At 34.7% G+C, this 17930-nt stretch overlaps 4 protein-coding genes across 11 annotated transcripts; 2 read left to right on the top strand and 2 right to left on the bottom strand.

The window, feature by feature from the left end:
• Positions 1–610: 610 nt before the first annotated feature.
• LOC111790967 (adenylate kinase, chloroplastic-like) lies at positions 611–5196 on the bottom strand. 2 transcript variants are annotated; one of them, XM_023672231.1, is made up of 7 exons: positions 4797–5196; positions 4041–4136; positions 2849–2977; positions 2642–2776; positions 2273–2419; positions 2008–2082; positions 611–1002 (listed from the first exon to the last, which is right to left on the bottom strand). In XM_023672231.1, exons 1-7 carry the CDS (start codon positions 4980–4982, stop codon positions 898–900), a joined length of 873 nt encoding a protein of 290 aa, XP_023527999.1. In that variant the 5' UTR covers positions 4983–5196; the 3' UTR covers positions 611–897. The 2 variants fall into 2 exon arrangements, with proteins under 2 accessions (XP_023527999.1, XP_023527920.1); XM_023672152.1 differs by having other exon boundaries at positions 4788–5196.
• A 2382-nt stretch (positions 5197–7578) lies between these two features.
• On the top strand, positions 7579–8423 carry LOC111782233 (protein phosphatase 1 regulatory subunit INH3-like). 2 transcript variants are annotated; one of them, XM_023663077.1, is made up of 2 exons: positions 7579–7760; positions 7897–8423. In XM_023663077.1, the coding sequence occupies exons 1-2, from the start codon at positions 7699–7701 to the stop codon at positions 8186–8188; spliced, it is 354 nt and encodes a 117-aa protein (XP_023518845.1). In that variant the 5' UTR covers positions 7579–7698; the 3' UTR covers positions 8189–8423. The 2 variants fall into 2 exon arrangements, with proteins under 2 accessions (XP_023518845.1, XP_023518837.1); XM_023663069.1 differs by having other exon boundaries at positions 7579–7742; positions 7879–8423.
• A 1177-nt stretch (positions 8424–9600) lies between these two features.
• LOC111782227 (protein EPIDERMAL PATTERNING FACTOR 1-like) lies at positions 9601–11114 on the bottom strand. The gene is made up of 3 exons (XM_023663060.1): positions 10646–11114; positions 10432–10487; positions 9601–10191 (listed from the first exon to the last, which is right to left on the bottom strand). The coding sequence occupies exons 1-3, from the start codon at positions 10749–10751 to the stop codon at positions 9997–9999; spliced, it is 357 nt and encodes a 118-aa protein (XP_023518828.1). The 5' UTR covers positions 10752–11114; the 3' UTR covers positions 9601–9996.
• A 497-nt stretch (positions 11115–11611) lies between these two features.
• Positions 11612–17138, top strand: LOC111788241. 6 transcript variants are annotated; one of them, XM_023668536.1, is made up of 6 exons: positions 11612–11944; positions 13396–13469; positions 13595–14854; positions 14912–15377; positions 15452–15656; positions 16733–17138. In XM_023668536.1, exons 2-6 carry the CDS (start codon positions 13419–13421, stop codon positions 16887–16889), a joined length of 2139 nt encoding a protein of 712 aa, XP_023524304.1. In that variant the 5' UTR covers positions 11612–11944; positions 13396–13418; the 3' UTR covers positions 16890–17138. The 6 variants fall into 6 exon arrangements, with proteins under 6 accessions (XP_023524304.1, XP_023524313.1, XP_023524319.1 ...); XM_023668545.1 differs by having other exon boundaries at positions 13595–14817; positions 14875–15377; XM_023668551.1 differs by having other exon boundaries at positions 13401–13469.
• Positions 17139–17930: the final 792 nt, after the last annotated feature.

Raw genomic sequence — 17930 nt, forward strand, 5'->3', positions numbered from 1 at the left:
ATATCTTCCTATTACAACCATAAATTATGAACTGCACCCACCACCAAACAGTAACTACAACTTCAATTGTGTTAAAGCTAATGTTTTAGTCCCTCAAATACTACGCATTCTTTATTTTGGTTCCTAAAATTCTCAACTCATAACATATTTATCCTAATTATAAAACAAAACGTCTCAACTGGCAGAAATAGTTGGAGAGACGAGAGACTAACAGAACAGAGTGTTTTCCCTTATTTGTTTGTTCTCAAGTCATGATTTGAATTCAAAAGAGATGCTGAGAGTATCAAAATGCTAGATTGAGTCAAAAACCTCAGTATTATGAATGACAAGTCATCTAAAGGTAATTTCAATTTTGCTCAAGCAAACTTATTACACTATTAAGAATCGATTATCTCAAATATACAAAAATTGCAGATGAACAGTTCATGATGGGTAATTTATCGATCCCTTGATGCATCAAAATTGCACCAGTGATCATTTCCTCCATTACCAATAGTCAGACCAGTTTTCATTTAACGCCTACCATACAAATCATTAAATATAATGAAATCAAAAACCTGTGCTTACCATAAAATTTATCGAAGAAACGAAATGGAAGAAACCCTAAGAATTTATCACTCTTCCTTGAAATTCCATTTCAATCATTTTATTGATACTACTACATTGGGTAAGATGAAAGTAAATGCAGTACAAGCTTTTCTGGTCTCAAGCCACCTCGTAACACTACACAATGATGTTTTCTCATGTTTATTGCTTTTGTACAGAGTCATAGTAAAAATGTAATTAATAGATAAGGCTTCCCTATCCACCGAAAAAAAATGATAACAAAAAAGATCCATTTCGCTGAGTATGTAATCTCACAAACTCAAAAGGGGCCTAACCATGCTGCAAAGTTATCTATGTGGCTAGAGATTCTATAGCAGCCTTCCGTTGCTCTAGAAGTCCTGTTAGCAGTCTATCTATTTGATCAAATACAACTGCCTTTGGCGCATTTCCATTCACCTGAAAGGAGGAAAAATAGTTTTTGAGTACTATACTGATGAACAGATGCAGAACAACCAAGTCAATTGATGCTATACAAGTCAGTAATGTTCATCATTTGTGATTTCTTTTGGAAAATAAAGACATTTAGACCTTATTTGATAACCATTTTATTTTTTATTTTTCGTTTTTGAAAATTGTGTTTGTTTTCTCATCATTTCTCTACCATGGATTTCATCATTCTTTAGAAACCATTTGAATTCTTAGTTAAATTTTGAAAACAAAAACAAAAAGCCAAATATTATCAAACGAAAATTAGTTAACTGGAAATTTGTCTCTTCCCTNGGCCAAATAGTTATCAAACGAAAATTAGTTAACTGGAAATTTGTCTCTTCCCTTAGAGTTGGGAGATACGTTAACGTTAAGAATGCATCGTTGTTGTTTTAGTAAAGTGAAAGTGGCAGTTTCTGAAGAAGTTAACTCCCTAGGGTATGAAATTAACTCTAGTAAGTACGGGCAAGATGAGTTTGGTTAGTCAACAAAAATAAGCCTCTCTGGTAGTTGTTTTAGCCTTTGAATTTCCAAAGCATAGTGCAACTTGATTGAGGATAGAGTTGATTGAAGGATGGTCTCAAAACAAAATTATGGGAGGACTATCCAATTGGTCAAAGCATGCCTGGACTCCTTTTTGCTCACATCTATGTTGTGTTTCGATTAGATACTTGAGTCCATTTGTGGGTGCTAATATCCTAAAGCCAATGGCATAGGATTTGAGAATTGGTCAAGATTGCTGGGAAGGGTAGTCTGTGAGGAAAAAGGAACGAAAATTGATCAAATCCATAGCGTTTACTAGTTCAGATTCTCAAGTAAAATAAAGGCATTTACCAGAGACTTCTTCCAGAAATGACAAGAATGAACAACAGGCTAAATGCACAGGTACATTTTCTCTTGTTCTTTTTTTCGTTTTTTGTTTTTCTGTTTTCCCCATTAAGGGGAGTGATGGTCGATGGGGGCTAGATTGCATACCTTAACTGTTACATCTTGATACAATGAAAGAACATCCTCTAGATTCTGGTGGTGAGTCTGCAATCTTAACCTCACCTGAAAACCCCAATGGCAGGGAGCACAGTCAATATTTCAATAGCGTAAGTGCTCAGAAACAAGCAAAATTATGGAGATTAAGAAGCTTGCCCAAGAATGATCCAAACAAAACCTTGTTAAATATCCACACCACCATAGATAATGGTTTGAAATGACAGACCAAAATAGATAAGAGTGTTAAAGAAAATACCCTTTCTTCAGTATCATCAAAGCGCTGTGTAAGTCTGGCAGCAACTTCTTCATTGTCGGGAGGAAAATACTTCAAGTGATATATCTTACCAGTAACGGGATCCAGTCTTCTTCCAACAACTCTCTCAACAAGAATTTCTTCGGGGACCTACAATTACAAATCGAGGTTATTGTAAGTTCTGGTCTTGAAGCTCTGATAAGATGTTTGTTAAGAGTAGACCATAACAAAAGCTATGATCCCCGTNGTGATAGAAACCCCCATGTATTAGAAAAACAAAAAAGAACCAGTACTGACACTCCTCAATCTTGGCAATTCAGTGTAAAAGTGCAAATTTTGAAACTTAAATCAGCATCATTGAACAAATCTTACTTCAAGAAGAATGAAAAGATCAGGCTCAAAGCCAACTTCCTTAAGAGCATTTGCTTGAGAAGAACTCCTAGGATAACCATCCAAGAGCCAACCCTTTTCCTGAGCATCAGGTTGTGACAGCCGCTCCTTTACCATCTACAAGATACTGACAGGCACATTACAGACGAAAATTACCACATACGAAAATAATAATATAGATTTTCCTACCAGCGCGACTATTTCATTAGGAACTAATAGTCCTTTCTCCATGTAATCTTTCGCTAGCTTCCCATTTTTGCTGCCACTATTGACTTCTGCCCTGAGTAAATCTCCAGCAGCGATATGCACCAAACCATACTGCACATAGGAGAATGACATGATTCAATCTGCTATTCTCCAGGGGAAATAAAACATGAGAAATTTATAGAGCATAAACAAAGATTGTAGGGCAATAACAAAAATTGAAGTATGAGCACAGACAGGGAATAGGTTTGGTCAAAACATTAAGACTTCAATGGAGATATAGGCATCAAGAAAAATGGATGTAAGCCTACTAAAGTGGAAACTAATCATCACATATCGATTTACAGTCGATACTTGTTTTCCCAAACAAGGAACAGCCACAATTGTGTTCAATAGTGAATTATATCATCTTTATCCTTTTCTAATAGAAAAGGATAAAATGGAGAATAGCTCAAGAATCTACTTTCTTAACTCAAATCTTCCATCTCCAAACTCTTTGACTTTTATTTTTTTAATATCCATGAGTACCCGGGCCCGCTTGCGGGAACTTCGATTATTCTCACAGAACAACCATCTAACCATATTACATGATCTTTCTTGATCACTCAGCCAACTCATTCCCCAACTCCAAGAAGTATTTTCAAATATTCTTCCTAGAATGTCTATCTAAAAGACATTGTCCTTTTTGGGCTTTCTCTTTGCTTCCCCTCAAGATTTTTAAAACTCGTCTTCTAGGGGTAGGGAGAGGTTTTCACACCCTTATAAAGAATAATTCACTCTCCTCCCCAACCGACGTGGGATCTCACAATTCACCCCTTTGGGGCCTAGCATCCTCGCTAGGACTCGTTTCCTTCTGTATTCGATGTGGGGATCTCACAGTCCAACTCTAACCTCTTTTAGAACTTTTTTTCTTTTTTGTGGGGAGAGAATATTAGAGCAAGCATCTTCAGTACACACACCACGCCCTCCTCTTCGCGGCAAATTATCCTAATCAGCGGAGTTTAAAACATATGAAGCTGATAGCCTCCAGATTAAGATTTTACCTCCTCACAAACAATAGCGACCTAAATTCTCTGTCGGAGAAATAGATATATGCAATTAGCATAGCTTATTGTCAGTGAGGGCCAAGAGAAAAATAGAAGATTTCGGAGGCTCGCTTGTTAATGAAATTGCTTACTTTCCGAGTAATAAGTTCGCATTGTGTGCCTTTGCCTGAAGCAGGAGCACCGGATATCTTGATTCTAAGAGGCTCTGGCGTTGCACGCGCCGTAACCTGCCAGCATATACAACCAAGTTCAATCGACATAAACAACAAACCACTCAATTTCCAAAGCGTTATCGGGGTTAAAAGGAGTGAATCCCAACGATCATATCGGCAGATTGTAAATTCTGCCACTAAAACGTGTTTGATTGTAAATAAAGTTCGAACTCGTAGTTCTTCCATTCCCTAACTACTAGCAATTTCATATCGTTTTAATCAGCCCGGAGTTCACCAAAATAATAGTAATAAGTCAAAAGCCGCATTCTGTTCTCGTTCAATCCGGCTAATTCCACCAATAACACTAAGAACATTCACTAAAGATAAAATCAANACCGCATTCTGTTCTTGTTCAATCCGATTAATTCCACCAATAACACTAAGAACATTCACTAAAGATAAAATCAAATCGAGTCAAATTTAGATTAAAAAAATGCATTAAATCGACTCAAATTTAGATTAAAAAAAATGCAATCCAATCGACTCAAATTTAAATTTAAAAAAATGCGATTAAATCGACTCAAATTTAGATTAAAGAAATGCAATCCAATCGACTGAAATTTAAATTAAAAAAAATGCGATTAAATCGACTAAAATTTAGATTAAAGAAAATGCGATCAAATCGACTCAAATTTAGATTAAAAAAAAAATGCGATCAAATCATACAGTAACTACATGAGAAATCATAGCTTTCGGATACAGCGAAATATCCAAGCACGGTAGACTTAGGTCTCGGCAGTGACGAGTAAACGAGATTGAATTGTTCGAAACATAAGGCAAATGATTCGGTTGCCGTTGCCGAGACGACAAGAGTCGATTCGGACAAGCAAACGCTGTGAAACTCGAATAATAGAGCGCCATGCTTCAGCTTCCTCCGACTCACTCTCCGCTCAGCTCCACCGCTGTCCGTCGGAACCTCCGGCACTCAGCAGAAGCAGCTTCACTAGAATCACTCCAGTGAAACGCCGTCGATCTTGATCTTGATGTTATCGAAGCGAAATGACCGCCACTTTTCCTCTTGTTTTCGTCCAAAAAACTCAGCTTATTATTTGCTTTCCATTTTTGGATGTTTAATTTTAATTCTTTGGTCAGTTTAATCAACTTGGAGTTGTCGTTCCTAAGTTTCGAAACTTTAATTTGATTCGATATTGAAAGAGGGCATTTTTGGCATTTCACACGTGATCAATCTATTTCACGTTTTTTTGCTTTTATTTGTGATTTTTTTTTTATATATAATTTTTGTTAGTTTGAGAAATTATATATATATATTGAAATTTAAAATTTTAAAAATTATATAAACATGGTATTCTACTTGTTTTAATATAAATTGTACATTTATTCAATAAAATAATTATTTAAAATTAATATTTTTTAAAAAAATATATATAAAAATATTCGAATAAAATTAAAGTAATTCAATACCTACAAATTTATTTATTTATTTATTTTTAATTTGGTCATCATCTCTAAAAAGAANATATATAATTTTTGTTAGTTTGAGAAATTATATATATATAGTTACAATTTAATATTGAAATTTAAAATTTTAAAAATTATATTAAACATGGTATTCTACTTGTTTTAATATAAATTGTACATTTATTCAATAAAATAATTATTTAAAATTAATATTTTTTAAAAAAATATATATAAAAATATTCGAATAAAATTAAAGTAATTCAATACCTACAAATTTATTTATTTATTTATTTTTAATTTGGTCATCATCTCTAAAAAGAACTTTTGGTAGGGAAATTTATTTATTTACTTATTTATTAAATTCAAGGACCAATTTGTAAATAATTTAAAATTTTAGTGATTAATTAGAAATACAAATTCAAATATTGAAGTTAAATATGTATTTTAAAGGATAAAAAAAATATTTTTTTCCACTAATATAAAAAATAAAAACTAAGAATTATTTTAAAATTATTAAAATCATTTTAAAATATGTTCATAATTATTCAAAATTAATTATTATAATATAAAAATTGTAATAATTCCGCTTTCAACCTTAAAGAAAATCGAAATTTTTGCGTGGATGGAGATTGAAACGGATTTTAAATTCAAGGACTAATTTGTAAATAATTTAAATATTTAAGGATTAATTAAAAATATAAATTCANGAAATTAATATTTTTTAAATATATATATAAAAATATTCGAATAAAATTAAAATAATTCGATACCTACAAATCTATTTATTTATTTATTTTTAATTTGGTCATCATCTGAGGGATGGAAATTGAAATGGTTTTTAAATTCAAGGACCAATTTGTAAATAATTTAAAATTTTAGTGATTAATTAGAAATACAAATTCAAATATGGAAGTTAAATATGTATTTTAAAGGATAAAAAAAATGTTTTTTTCCACTAATAAAAAAAAAACTAAGAATTATTTTAAAATGGTTAAAATCATTTTTAAATATGTTCATAATTATTCAAAATTAATTATTATAATATAAAAATTGTAATAATTCCGCTTTCAATCTTAAAAGAAAATCGAAATTTTTGCGTGGATGGAGATTGAAACGGATTTTAAATTCAAGGACTAATTTGCAAATAATTTAAATATTTAAGGATTAATTAAAAATATAAATTCAAATATCTATGTCACTTTTAAAGAAAAAAATATATTTTTTAAAGCTCGATCAAATAAAAATTAAACACTTATTTTTTAAAGGATTTAAATCATTTTTAAATATGCTCATAATTATTCAAAATAAATTATTATAATATAAAAATTATAATAATTCGATTTGAAACCCTAAAGAATAAGGAAATTTCTGCAGGGATGAAAATTAAAACGAATTTTAAATTCAAAGATTAATTTGTAAATAATTAAATATTTAAGGACTAATTAGAAATACAAATTTAAATATCGAAGTTAAATGTGTCGTTTCTAAGAATAAAAAATATTTTTTTAAAGCTCGATCAAATTAAAATTAAACACATATTATTTTTGAATATTTTAAAATAATTTTTTTTAATTATTATTAAAATCATTTTTTTTTTTTATTTTTGAACATAATAAAATTTATTTTAAAAATCTTGGTTTTTTATTTTTTNCAAAATAAATTATTATAATATAAAAATTATAATAATTCGATTTGAAACCCTAAAAAATAAGGAAATTTCTGCAGGGATGAAAATTGAAACGGATTTTAAATTCAAAGATTAATTTGTAAATAATTAAATATTTAAGGACTAATTAGAAATACAAATTTAAATATCGAAGTTAAATGTGTCATTTCTAAGAATAAAAAATATATTTTTTTAAAGCTCGATCAAATAAAAATTAAAGACATATTATTTTTGAATATTTTAAAATATATATTTTTTAATTATTATTAAAATCATTTTTTAATTATTTTTGGACATAATAAAATTTATTTTAAAAATCTTGGTTTTTTATTTTTTATTTTTTTTAAACACTAAAATTTAGCCACAAAAGAATGGCGGCAAGGTTGGAGATGCGCGCGGACTAGTCTTTCTCGTGGGATATGAAAAAGCAGAAGCCATCGAAGACTCTATTCCTAATTCTCGTTCCGATCACGCAGAATTGTTTGATCACACATGGCTAGGGCACCGACGACCGCCGCCGGAGCATTAACGTCGTCTTCCCCTTCCCTCACAACCACCGTCGTCTTGGCCAACGGATCCTCTTCGTCCCACTCCCAGCCACCCGAAACCCTAGTTCTCCGTCTCAATCGGAAGAAGAAGAAGGTCTCGTGGAAGGAAGGCACCGTCGACAANCTCCCCTTCCCTAACAACCACCGTCGTCTTGGCCAACGGATCCTCTTCCTCCCACTCCCAGCCACCCGAAACCCTAGTTCTCCGTCTCAATCGGAAGAAGAAGAAGGTCTCGTGGAAGGAAGGCACCGTCGACAACGAGTTCATGCAGAAGAAGAGCTCCAAGAAGTGCTGTATATTCCACAAGCAGAAGCCCTTTGACGAGGACGACAGCGACCAGGAGGATGACCATGGGCATAATCATCACCACGGGAATGAAAGCCCTTGCTGCTCTAGGGGAAACGGCGGGGACTCTTCAAGTAGAGTCAGTTGATAATTCAGATTAACGTTGTAAAGCTGATGTTTCGAAAGGTTACTGAATTCGTGTTTTTGTTTTTTCTTAATCGGTTTGACTGTCCGATCATCTAATATACATTTTTTTTTTTGTCGAAGTAATCGATAACATCTGCTTCTCGACGAACGATATGTTATTTATCCAATCGAGGGGTTTTCCCTATAACTCGAATCGTTATAGGTGGATGCATATTGGCCACCGTTTCACCGTTGAATGCTCGTGTTTCCTTCATCATTATCGGTCGTCTGGATCATCTTTTTCTAATTATTGATTCGTTGACTTGAATTTTCTCTTTCTGCAATCTATCTCGTTAGATAATCGGCCTCTATTTTTCTGTTTTCATTCTCGTTCGGATAGTTTGTGGATTTTCGATTGAATTTCGATATCAAGATATCGGATATAATTGTGCAAATGGGTCTTGCAGATTATTTCCCCTGTTAACTGCATCTTGTTTCTTTTCCAATAGTATTCACGAATATGGTTGGTATAGTTTTAGGGTCCTGTTTGCTGTCCAAGTTCCTGCATCGAGACACCTATCAAGAAAATGAGCATATGAAAGATTAGAGTGCCATTTTTAGTTTGAGATGTGGAAACCATCAGAAAACAACAACCGATGCGAGTTTTGAGACCAGGATGAAGAATTACTGTAAAATCACTGTAAAATCATCTCTTCTGTGTGTGTGAGATTCGAATGTGTACCGATGAAAGAAGCACTAACTAGGAGGTAAGGTGTAGGATGAAGGGCCGGAAAAGCAGACGTCTGCTGATCTATTTTTCAGGGACTCGAGAAAGATCGTCGTTTTCATGCCTAATAGTAAGCTTGAGGACTAGAATCCATTTGGTATAGAACTGGCCTTGGGTAGTTTTGAAATTCATGATCTGTTGAGTGGTTCAAGTCTGTGCAGTAGTTTAGTCTCTGTTTGAATTACAGCTTTTATTTTGTATAGAAACTGATTATGCTTATTTCTTTCCCTCAATCTAGGTTTTCATTAATTCCTGAAGACCAGATATTGTTGTTTGCTCTGGTAATTAATGATACTGATATCTTGCTGTTCGTATCTTTATTGATCAGGTATCCCTTTCTTTTTTTAATTTTTTTTAAAAACTGTTTCTTGCTGTCTGATAAATTTCAGCCATGTAATCACTTTCCGACCAGCTGGTACCATCAAAGTTGTATTTATCCCACTGACCTTTTTATTTGAAAGTCCTCTTCTGTAGACGGTCGTTTTCAAAGAACAGGATCTGGATTCGTTGGTTTTTGACCACATCTCTATGAACTCTTACTTATTCCTTCCTTTAACCTGAAGAGTTGAACAAACTTTCTTCAGTTTAGGCTGAATGGGTATGCTTTTTGGTTGTGCAAGTGAAAACATAGATGTAGATGCCTCTGATATTCCAAACTTTACAGGCTTATCCTCTTATTCTGGTTTGTTTTTCGAATCTCCATTCAACTGTATATCTCGACTTGATTGCCTAGAGAGTTGTGGAACAGGATAAACTAGATTTCATTACAGTTAAGACTTATATTAGAAAGGAAATGATATTGTGCTCGACTGAATGAGAAAAAGAACCAAGTTCTAACTTCCTATTTGAACTTCCTGTGCTTGAAAATTTGTTGCCTCAGTTATTTTCTCGTACAGAATGATCTTGATACAATGAAATAAACAGAGACGGTAGTCTCAGACTATAATACTTCCATAGTCGCCATATCAGTGCTTACTGCTGATTCAAACATTAATTGCTTTGTTCTTTGCTGCAAATTCCTCCAGATTGAGTTTTTGCTCAATTCAATTGGATGGTACATGATAATATTTCCCTTTACACATGCATCTGTAGACAGTTGGACATGACTCCGCAACAGAGCATTTGAAGCTCACCATCACCCTTTTGCACGGAAAACATGGTCCACATGCATGGGAGCAGTCTGGGAGGCTGGATCCTGTAGGGTATAACTCCATACCAAGTACTTCTTTAGCCTTTTCCTGCACAGGCACGCATGAGAAAGAAACTGAATGATGATTTTTCTTTTGCAGTGAATTTCTTTAAATGGTCTCCTGTTAGCGTGTTGCTATGGTTCGTCTTGTTCGACGTGCTCTCAAGTAAGCATCTATTATTCATATTTTTCCTGTTCTTGTCCCTGTTAGGCTATCTTTTTCTGTAAATTTTCTAGCAAAATGTTTTGAACTAGGTGAAGAAATGTGGGCTGAGAAAACACACAATACCTCCTCTTGCCTTAAGCTGCCATCTGTTCTGTGAGCATCTTCTGCATTGTAGCTCACTGAAACATCACACTTAAAAGCTTAAATGCCATATCTAAATCAGAGAAAGATATCGATGTATATGTTATAGGGATACAAATGCATTTTCTCAACAACTAGAATGATACAATAAATAGATAATGTAAACCACAATCACGTCGATGATGATTTATCTTACTGTGATCCCAGCGAGTTGTTACATCAAGACTTCTACCAATCATTAGTATGATGAAGAAAATTCCGAAAAGTAGAGACATGTGAGCTACAATAGAAAATTTCTTCATTGTTGCTCGATAATGCAAAAGCCAAAACAATATAAGAATGAAGTGGTAAATGCGAAAGAAGGAGAAAATAGACTGAAAGTTTGTTGTAAATGTTGGTGGCTGACTGATAAGTATGTTGTGATCATCATTTTTATAGTGTAGATGGAATGAAGGTTAGTTTTTAATGTAGAAGAGGTACATCTGTTGCATTTCACATGATCCATGGCCATGTTTTGAAGGTTCACATGTTTTGGCAAGTAAACTCAACATCTTCAGAAACTTTAAATGAACTGTGGCACTTGATCTTATATGTACGAAGGTACATTTTTTAGTCTTATAGATCAAAATTTGAATTGTTGGATCTTGTAAAGCTATGAAGCCGAGACATTTNGTAGATCAAATTTTGAATTGTTGGATCTTGTAAAGCTATGAAGCCGAGACATTTTGAAATTTAAGAGCACCATGTCATGAGATGACATGTGGGTTCATCTTTTCTCTTCATATATTGCAATGGTGGTTGGATTCATTTATAATCAATGTGCTTTCTTGTTGTGATAAATATTGCTTTCCACACAGGTTGAGGAAGGTTCATATTCATTTTCGGTTTATTAATTAGTCGGTCACTTTCTAGCAACATATGATGGGGAAATCCTGGATCTATTTACTTTTATAGATCGTTTATATAATATATTTGGTAGTACTTGTGAGTAATTTAAGATGCTTGAATTTTTATGCTTATTTGCCCACAATGGAAAAAGTGTTTCTGAGGCAAGCATTTAATTGTTTTTTCTAAATAAAATATGCTAGGCCCCATTTGTTTGTTTGTTTGTCTGTTTTTTTTTTTTTTAATTAAATGATGTTGCTGAATTTTATAATTGAAGATGGAAATATTTCTCTCGAAGAACAAGGAGTAGGTGGAACGAGACTGTAGCTATGAATTGTGAAACGTGTCGATCGTTATCTCGTTCTTCGGATTCTGACTTTTCCAGCCGAAACTTATCTTTACTTAATTCGGAGATTAGGAGCTATCCGAAATCATACTGATTTTTCGGCTACGTCTGGGCTTGGGGATTACGGTCGGAGTCTTTGATCTTTAATCTTCCAATTTCAGCTCCTTTGATCTGTTGTTTCAGTTCTCAAAAGCTTGGGCGGATTCCGCTCCGACTCCGGCAATTTCGGATTTAGCATGGTGTTTCGAGTTCATTAGTTATAGAGTAAGTGAGCTGAATTTTGATTTACTTATTTTCCAGCATTGTGGAAAGTTGAATGTGTAGCTGAGAAATCAAGAACAAATTACCTTTCCAATTCGATTATTTTCTTTTTGCATTATAAACACTCGATTTGAACTTCCTCTGCAGATGAACTTTCCGTTCCTGCTTTTGTTTGTCATTTAGATTGCTAATATGAACCTCTATCCTTTTATTTGAGCTTCTTTTCTCAACTTCTGCCTCTTTTCATTGTAATTTACAAGCATGTCAATGTACACTGGTTTGCCTTCTCTCGAAATTCAGCTTATCTGAATAATAATCTCCTATTCATTGAACGTTACTGTCTGACCTTCAGATCAAGTTGAACTAGTGTTTGTTTCTTAATTTCAAGTTTTTTCAGCATAGCTTTACCTTTTGGGAATTTATAAATTTGCTCAATTGTTCAGTGAAATGGTAATGGTTTGATCAAAAAGTTGAATTACTTAGTGTGGCGAAATGTTACTTGAGTATCTTTAATGAAGTGAAGCAATTCCATAAGGTAAAGTGAAATCATAATCCAAAGTATAAGAAATAATGGCCCAAGGGGCCACCAACTGTTGCACGTAGACTGTCCAAAAAGAACAAGTGAGCTGGTTTGTGTTCATAGCATCTGGGGCATGGAAGCCAGGCTTCATAATGAGCATTTTCAGACACATTCAGATATGAATTTAGTAAAAATATTGGATGAACAGGGTAATTTTAATTGATTAGACCATGCAAGAATCTGGTGCTAAAGCATTATAAATATGAGTCGAAAGGAGTTTGTTGAGACATGTTTACTGCATATTATCATAGTTGTATGTGATGCTATGCGGTTTGCAATGCTAGAAAATATGACAGTATATACTTTCTTTTGGTACAAGGATACTACTACATTTTAGAAATGGGCTTTGGAAATATACAGTGCATGACATATACTTATGTTTTTTAATGGAGGCAGACCTTGTAAGAACTCACATAGAAGACATGTTCAGATCCAAAGAGTTTTCATTTCTATTATTTTCTTGATTATGCTGATTTTCCCCTTTCATTTTGTACATTTTAATTGTTCATCCTTTCATCAGGGAAATCATTTTGTTCTTTGGTGTAGAATGCTAGCTATGCTTTTAGGATTTTATTGTTTTAATTTGAAAGTAAATGTCCGTGGAAATGATTGGGGTCATGACAAGATCTAATATAATAAACTGGGAAATAAAATGGTCTGGTAAAATGTATAGCATTACATTGCTTGTTATTCAACCTCAGACTGATTGAAAGCTTTCTCTGAACTCTTGGTCATCACTTACATTGGTAACACCATCGTATTTGTTTCACATTGTTTCAAGAATTCAGTGAATAAACCATACTCTTTAGCTCGTTCCCACGATTTAATTTATCTTTTAGTTATTTATTTTATTCTTTGTGTTTGATTCAACAAGATAAGTCAGGTTATGAACATCCAATGGAGGAGTCTGAGGAGCTTCTCACAGATATGAAATTCAAGGAAAAACGAGTGAGTGGGTCTGTTTGCACTGGCAGGCATGGCTTGTTCTGTTTATAAGGTTTTAAAGTTGATTGAATTTCCTCTTAATAAGAAGTTAGTCACATTACAGTTGAGTAACTGAACATCTTAAACAGGGTATGGTACCTCCACGAGCTTCTGATCCTGGTTGGGCTCATGGAATTATGGTCAATGGGGGTCGTCAGAAGATTAAATGTAAATACTGTAATAAAGTTATGCTTGGGGGTGGCATATCCAGACTAAAGCAACATCTTGCTGGGGAAAGAGGAAATGTAACTCCTTGTGAGGAAGTTCCAGAAGAAGTTAAGGTGCAGATTCGACAACTTTTAGGTTTTAAAGTTTTGGCAAAGCTGAAACGGCTGAATAAGGGTAGCAAAAATGCAGCATCCTGCTTCCCGAGAAGGGAAGAAATAGCTGATGGGGTACACCGAGTTCAGAATACTCGACGACGCTCTTTCCAGAGAAAGGGAAAGGAGGTATTGGAAAGTGTTACTAAGAAAGCAAAAAGGAAAAAGAAACACCCTTTTCCAACATCTTTTGTCGCTCAATCTGTTAACCAGAACACCTCGACAATAGAAAGCATAGAACAAGCTGATAGGGCTGTTGCCAGATTTATATACCAAGCTGGTATACCTATTAGTGCAGTAAGCACACAACATTTCCAACAAATGGCTGATGCCATTGCTGCTGTAGGCCCTGGTTATAAGATGCCTACCTGTCATTCTTTGATGGGTAAATTGCTCGACAGAAGTGTCCAGGACGTTGGGGAGTATGTTGAAGAGTTGAGAAAGTCTTGGGAGGTTACAGGGTGCTCAGTCTTGGTTGATAGGTGGATGGATAGAACTGGTTCTGGAGTCATAAACTTTTTTGTCTATTGTCCCAGGGGTACCATGTTCCTTAAGTCTGTTGATTTATCAGAAATATCAGAATCACCGGAAGGGCTTCTAAGTTTATTTGACAGCATTGTTCAAGAAGTTGGACTGAAGAATATCGTCAATTTTGTAACAGATACTTCTCCCTTGTTTAAAGCTGCAGGTATACTCTTGGTCAAAAAACACAAGACATTTTTCTCAAGTGTTTGTGCTGCACATTGTGTGGAGTTAATCCTCGAGGAAATTGAGAAAATGGAAGAAGTAAAAGAGGTTGTTGGGAAAGCAAAGAGGATAGTTCAGTTCATATACAACGATGTCTGGGTCCTAAATCAGATAAAAAAGAGAAGTGGTGGAAGAGAGATTATTCAGCTTGCATCTTCAAGATATTTCTCCATCTTCTTGACTCTTCAAAACATTTTTTCTTTGAAAAACCATATTTGTCAGATGTTCACCAGTGGTGCTTGGATGCAGTCAAATTTATCGAAGTCCGGGGCTGGACTTGAGGTGGCAAAGATCACAGCCGNACAGTCAAATTTGTCGAAGTCCGGGGCTGGACTTGAGGTGGCAAAGATCACAGCCGATCCAATCTTCTGGTCAAAGTGTGATCATATTACGATGGGAACAAAACCCTTACTTTCTGTGCTGCAATTTCTTGAATCAGAGGAGAAGCCATCTGCCGGGTTTATATATGATGCATTTGAAAAAGCAAAGAACAGTGTCATGCTCGCTTTCAACCAGAAGGAATCTGTCTACTTGCCATATTTGAAAGCCATTGACCATGTTTTGCTGAAGGAATTTCAGAGCTCTCTTCATTTGGCTGCATACTACCTAAATCCATCGATATTCTATAGTCCTACATTCGTACCCAGCAAAGTTATTCAAAAGGGTTTACTTGATTGCATTGAAGCCTTAGAGCCAGATATAACATCCCAGGTTATGATTACAAACAACATAAACTTCTATGAGGAAGCTGTTGGAGATTTTGGGCGGCCAGTGGCATTACATGGTCGAGATTCATTGGCCCCAGGTTACTTTCAACCTAAAATATTTTTCTGAAATCTTACATTACTAACTGTTAACTTCCGTTGTTATGTCTTTTAGCTACTTGGTGGTCATTGTATGGAACTGATTACCCGGATTTACAACGCTTGGCCGTTAGGATATTGAGTCAGAGCTGCACCATTATACAATGTCGTAAAAGCTTGAGTGTGTTCAAATATATCTATTCAAAGAAGAAGAACCGGCTTGAAAAGCAGAAGATGAATGACCTTGCATTTGCTCATTATAACTTGCAACTCCAGGAGAGGTAACTTGGATGTTCTTTCTTTTTTCTAAATGTTGGTGAGAATATTTGTGGCAGTGAGTTTCCTTAAGTCAGATGTTCCACAAACAAACTGCCATTCATGGAACTTTGCAATTTCAAATTTTCTAAAGCATTTGGCAGATGGCTTACACTTTTTACTTTTATTAATTTGAATGTGGACTCAAAAATAAAATTCATTATTTTAACCTACCTCAGCATCCTTTTCTGGTGATTGCTGATCATGCTCCAGAGTCCAAAGCTCGGACCATAAAGTGACTTTATGTTGCTGACTAATCCAATAAGTTATAAATTGTTGCTGAGAACTGTTCATATGCTACTTTTCTACTCAGTTAAAAGTTTCTAGGATTTCCATGCATTATCATAACTGATTCACCACCATAGTTAACTGATAGGATTGCCATTAGAAAGAAGTTAAGGATATTACAGGGGTATATTAATAAATAATTAGAGAGTTAATTATGGTATTTGGATATAAATAGGGGTAGTGGGAAAGGGGGAAGGATGAATTGATTCAGTCAATTTGGTTAGGGCTCGAGTGAGAGTGCGAGAAAGGGAGGTTCCAATTACCTCGAATATTTCGTTATCTTATAGTTCCAGTATCTTTACATTTCAATACATTTGGGTTCTATCATTAACCCAAAGTACTTTGTAGACCAACCCATGGTGGTTCTTCAATCTTTATTTGGCAAGGATTTTTAGTGTTAAAGGGAAACCATGCTAGCTTAGGAGTTAGGATTATTGTATTTTGTGTCAGTTTGATATGTCAATTGGGGAGGCTTTGTTTCCGATTTTCTTAAAATTGGGTTGCATGAACAACGAACATTACATCCATATCTTCATCATTTAAAAAATTGGTGATATGTATAGCATTGTAGACTAGGTGTAGAATCATTATTCTTTGGATTGTATTGCAAAATTACAACATTTGAACAAAAGATAAATTTATTGGAAAAGATAAATTTCAAGTTCTCCATAAGAATTGGGGTAAGGATTTGTATACTTTGAAAAAGAAGCCAAGGAAAATGATCTTTATATTCTTCCACTTGTGCCCCAAGCAGGAGACTGGAGACTTGTAAAGCAAGGTGCTCAATAGATGCACTTGATCCTGTTTTTTTGGAAACCATTGGTGCGAACATGGAAGATTGGGTGGAGGATGTTGAGGCGTTGGAGGATGAGCACCAGAGGTGGGTGGATATGAAGGCCACTAGTCAGTAGACCTTGATGGAACATAATTTGTCCAATATGGATAGTTGTATTGGAAGCACAGATGAGAGAGGCAGAGAAGCCACTAGAGGTACAGATGGTAATGATTTGTAGTCTCCGTTTTGTTGTTCAAAAGCAGCTGATTACCTCATCTATAAATACTTAGTTTATGAATGCTCTATTCTGTTGTATAATCTGCTAAATGTGCGCTGTATCTAATTTTCATCAGTTATGCAAAGTTGATATTCATTTGGTATCCAATCTTTGATCAACGCTATTTCTCTGGCAAACTAAATGCTTTGATGACAATACCTGGCTATNTCAAAGGCCCCGGATTTACTATCGCGTTATCATTTGGGCACTTGAAGTAGGCATCTTTATAGGTCCTGTGCTAATATCCATTTAAGAACGTGCAGACAGATAACCTTGTAGGATAAGCTAAGCATGGTGTCAAGGGCATTAGATTTAGCTCAGTGGTTATCGGGAAATTCCTTGGACTACTAATTAAATTACCAATATCCTATGTTCTTGACTTCCAAATATTCCAAGGGAGGGACCTAATTTCAAGCTTGGTGACCCATGATAGCCTAGAGAGGCAGAGAGCACAAAGATCCTCTGGTTTCTTTACATCCACAAAGATCCTGCTCTATGTATTTGAGAAAATGAAGCGTTGCTCAACCATTTGCTCTTTCGTTGTCTGTTCGCTTTCAAGGGCTGAAATTTCACGTGCCAACCTTTCAGCTTAGTTTGGTGTCCTCCCAAGGATTTTGAAGATTGGCTTCTTAAGTTGCTATTAGGGTGATGCTTAAAGACTGAAAGGACCCTTTCTTACAACTATAGAGAAGGTCAAAATTTCTCGATTTAGACGTCTCATTTGGGGAGGTTGACTTAAAGAGTTCATGGTTTTCTACTTTGAAGTTTAAATGTCTAATGGGAGAAAATGAAGATTTGTAGCCGATCTTGGTGACCCAATGGAATAAGGTGTAAAAGTACATTGGGATGAACCTCTGTATTTTATTTTATTGCTTTTACTTTGCCTGTCTTTCTTTATTA

Source organism: Cucurbita pepo, chromosome LG01, assembly GCF_002806865.2.
Source record: "Cucurbita pepo subsp. pepo cultivar mu-cu-16 chromosome LG01, ASM280686v2, whole genome shotgun sequence".
Taxonomy (NCBI): Eukaryota; Viridiplantae; Streptophyta; class Magnoliopsida; order Cucurbitales; family Cucurbitaceae; genus Cucurbita; species Cucurbita pepo.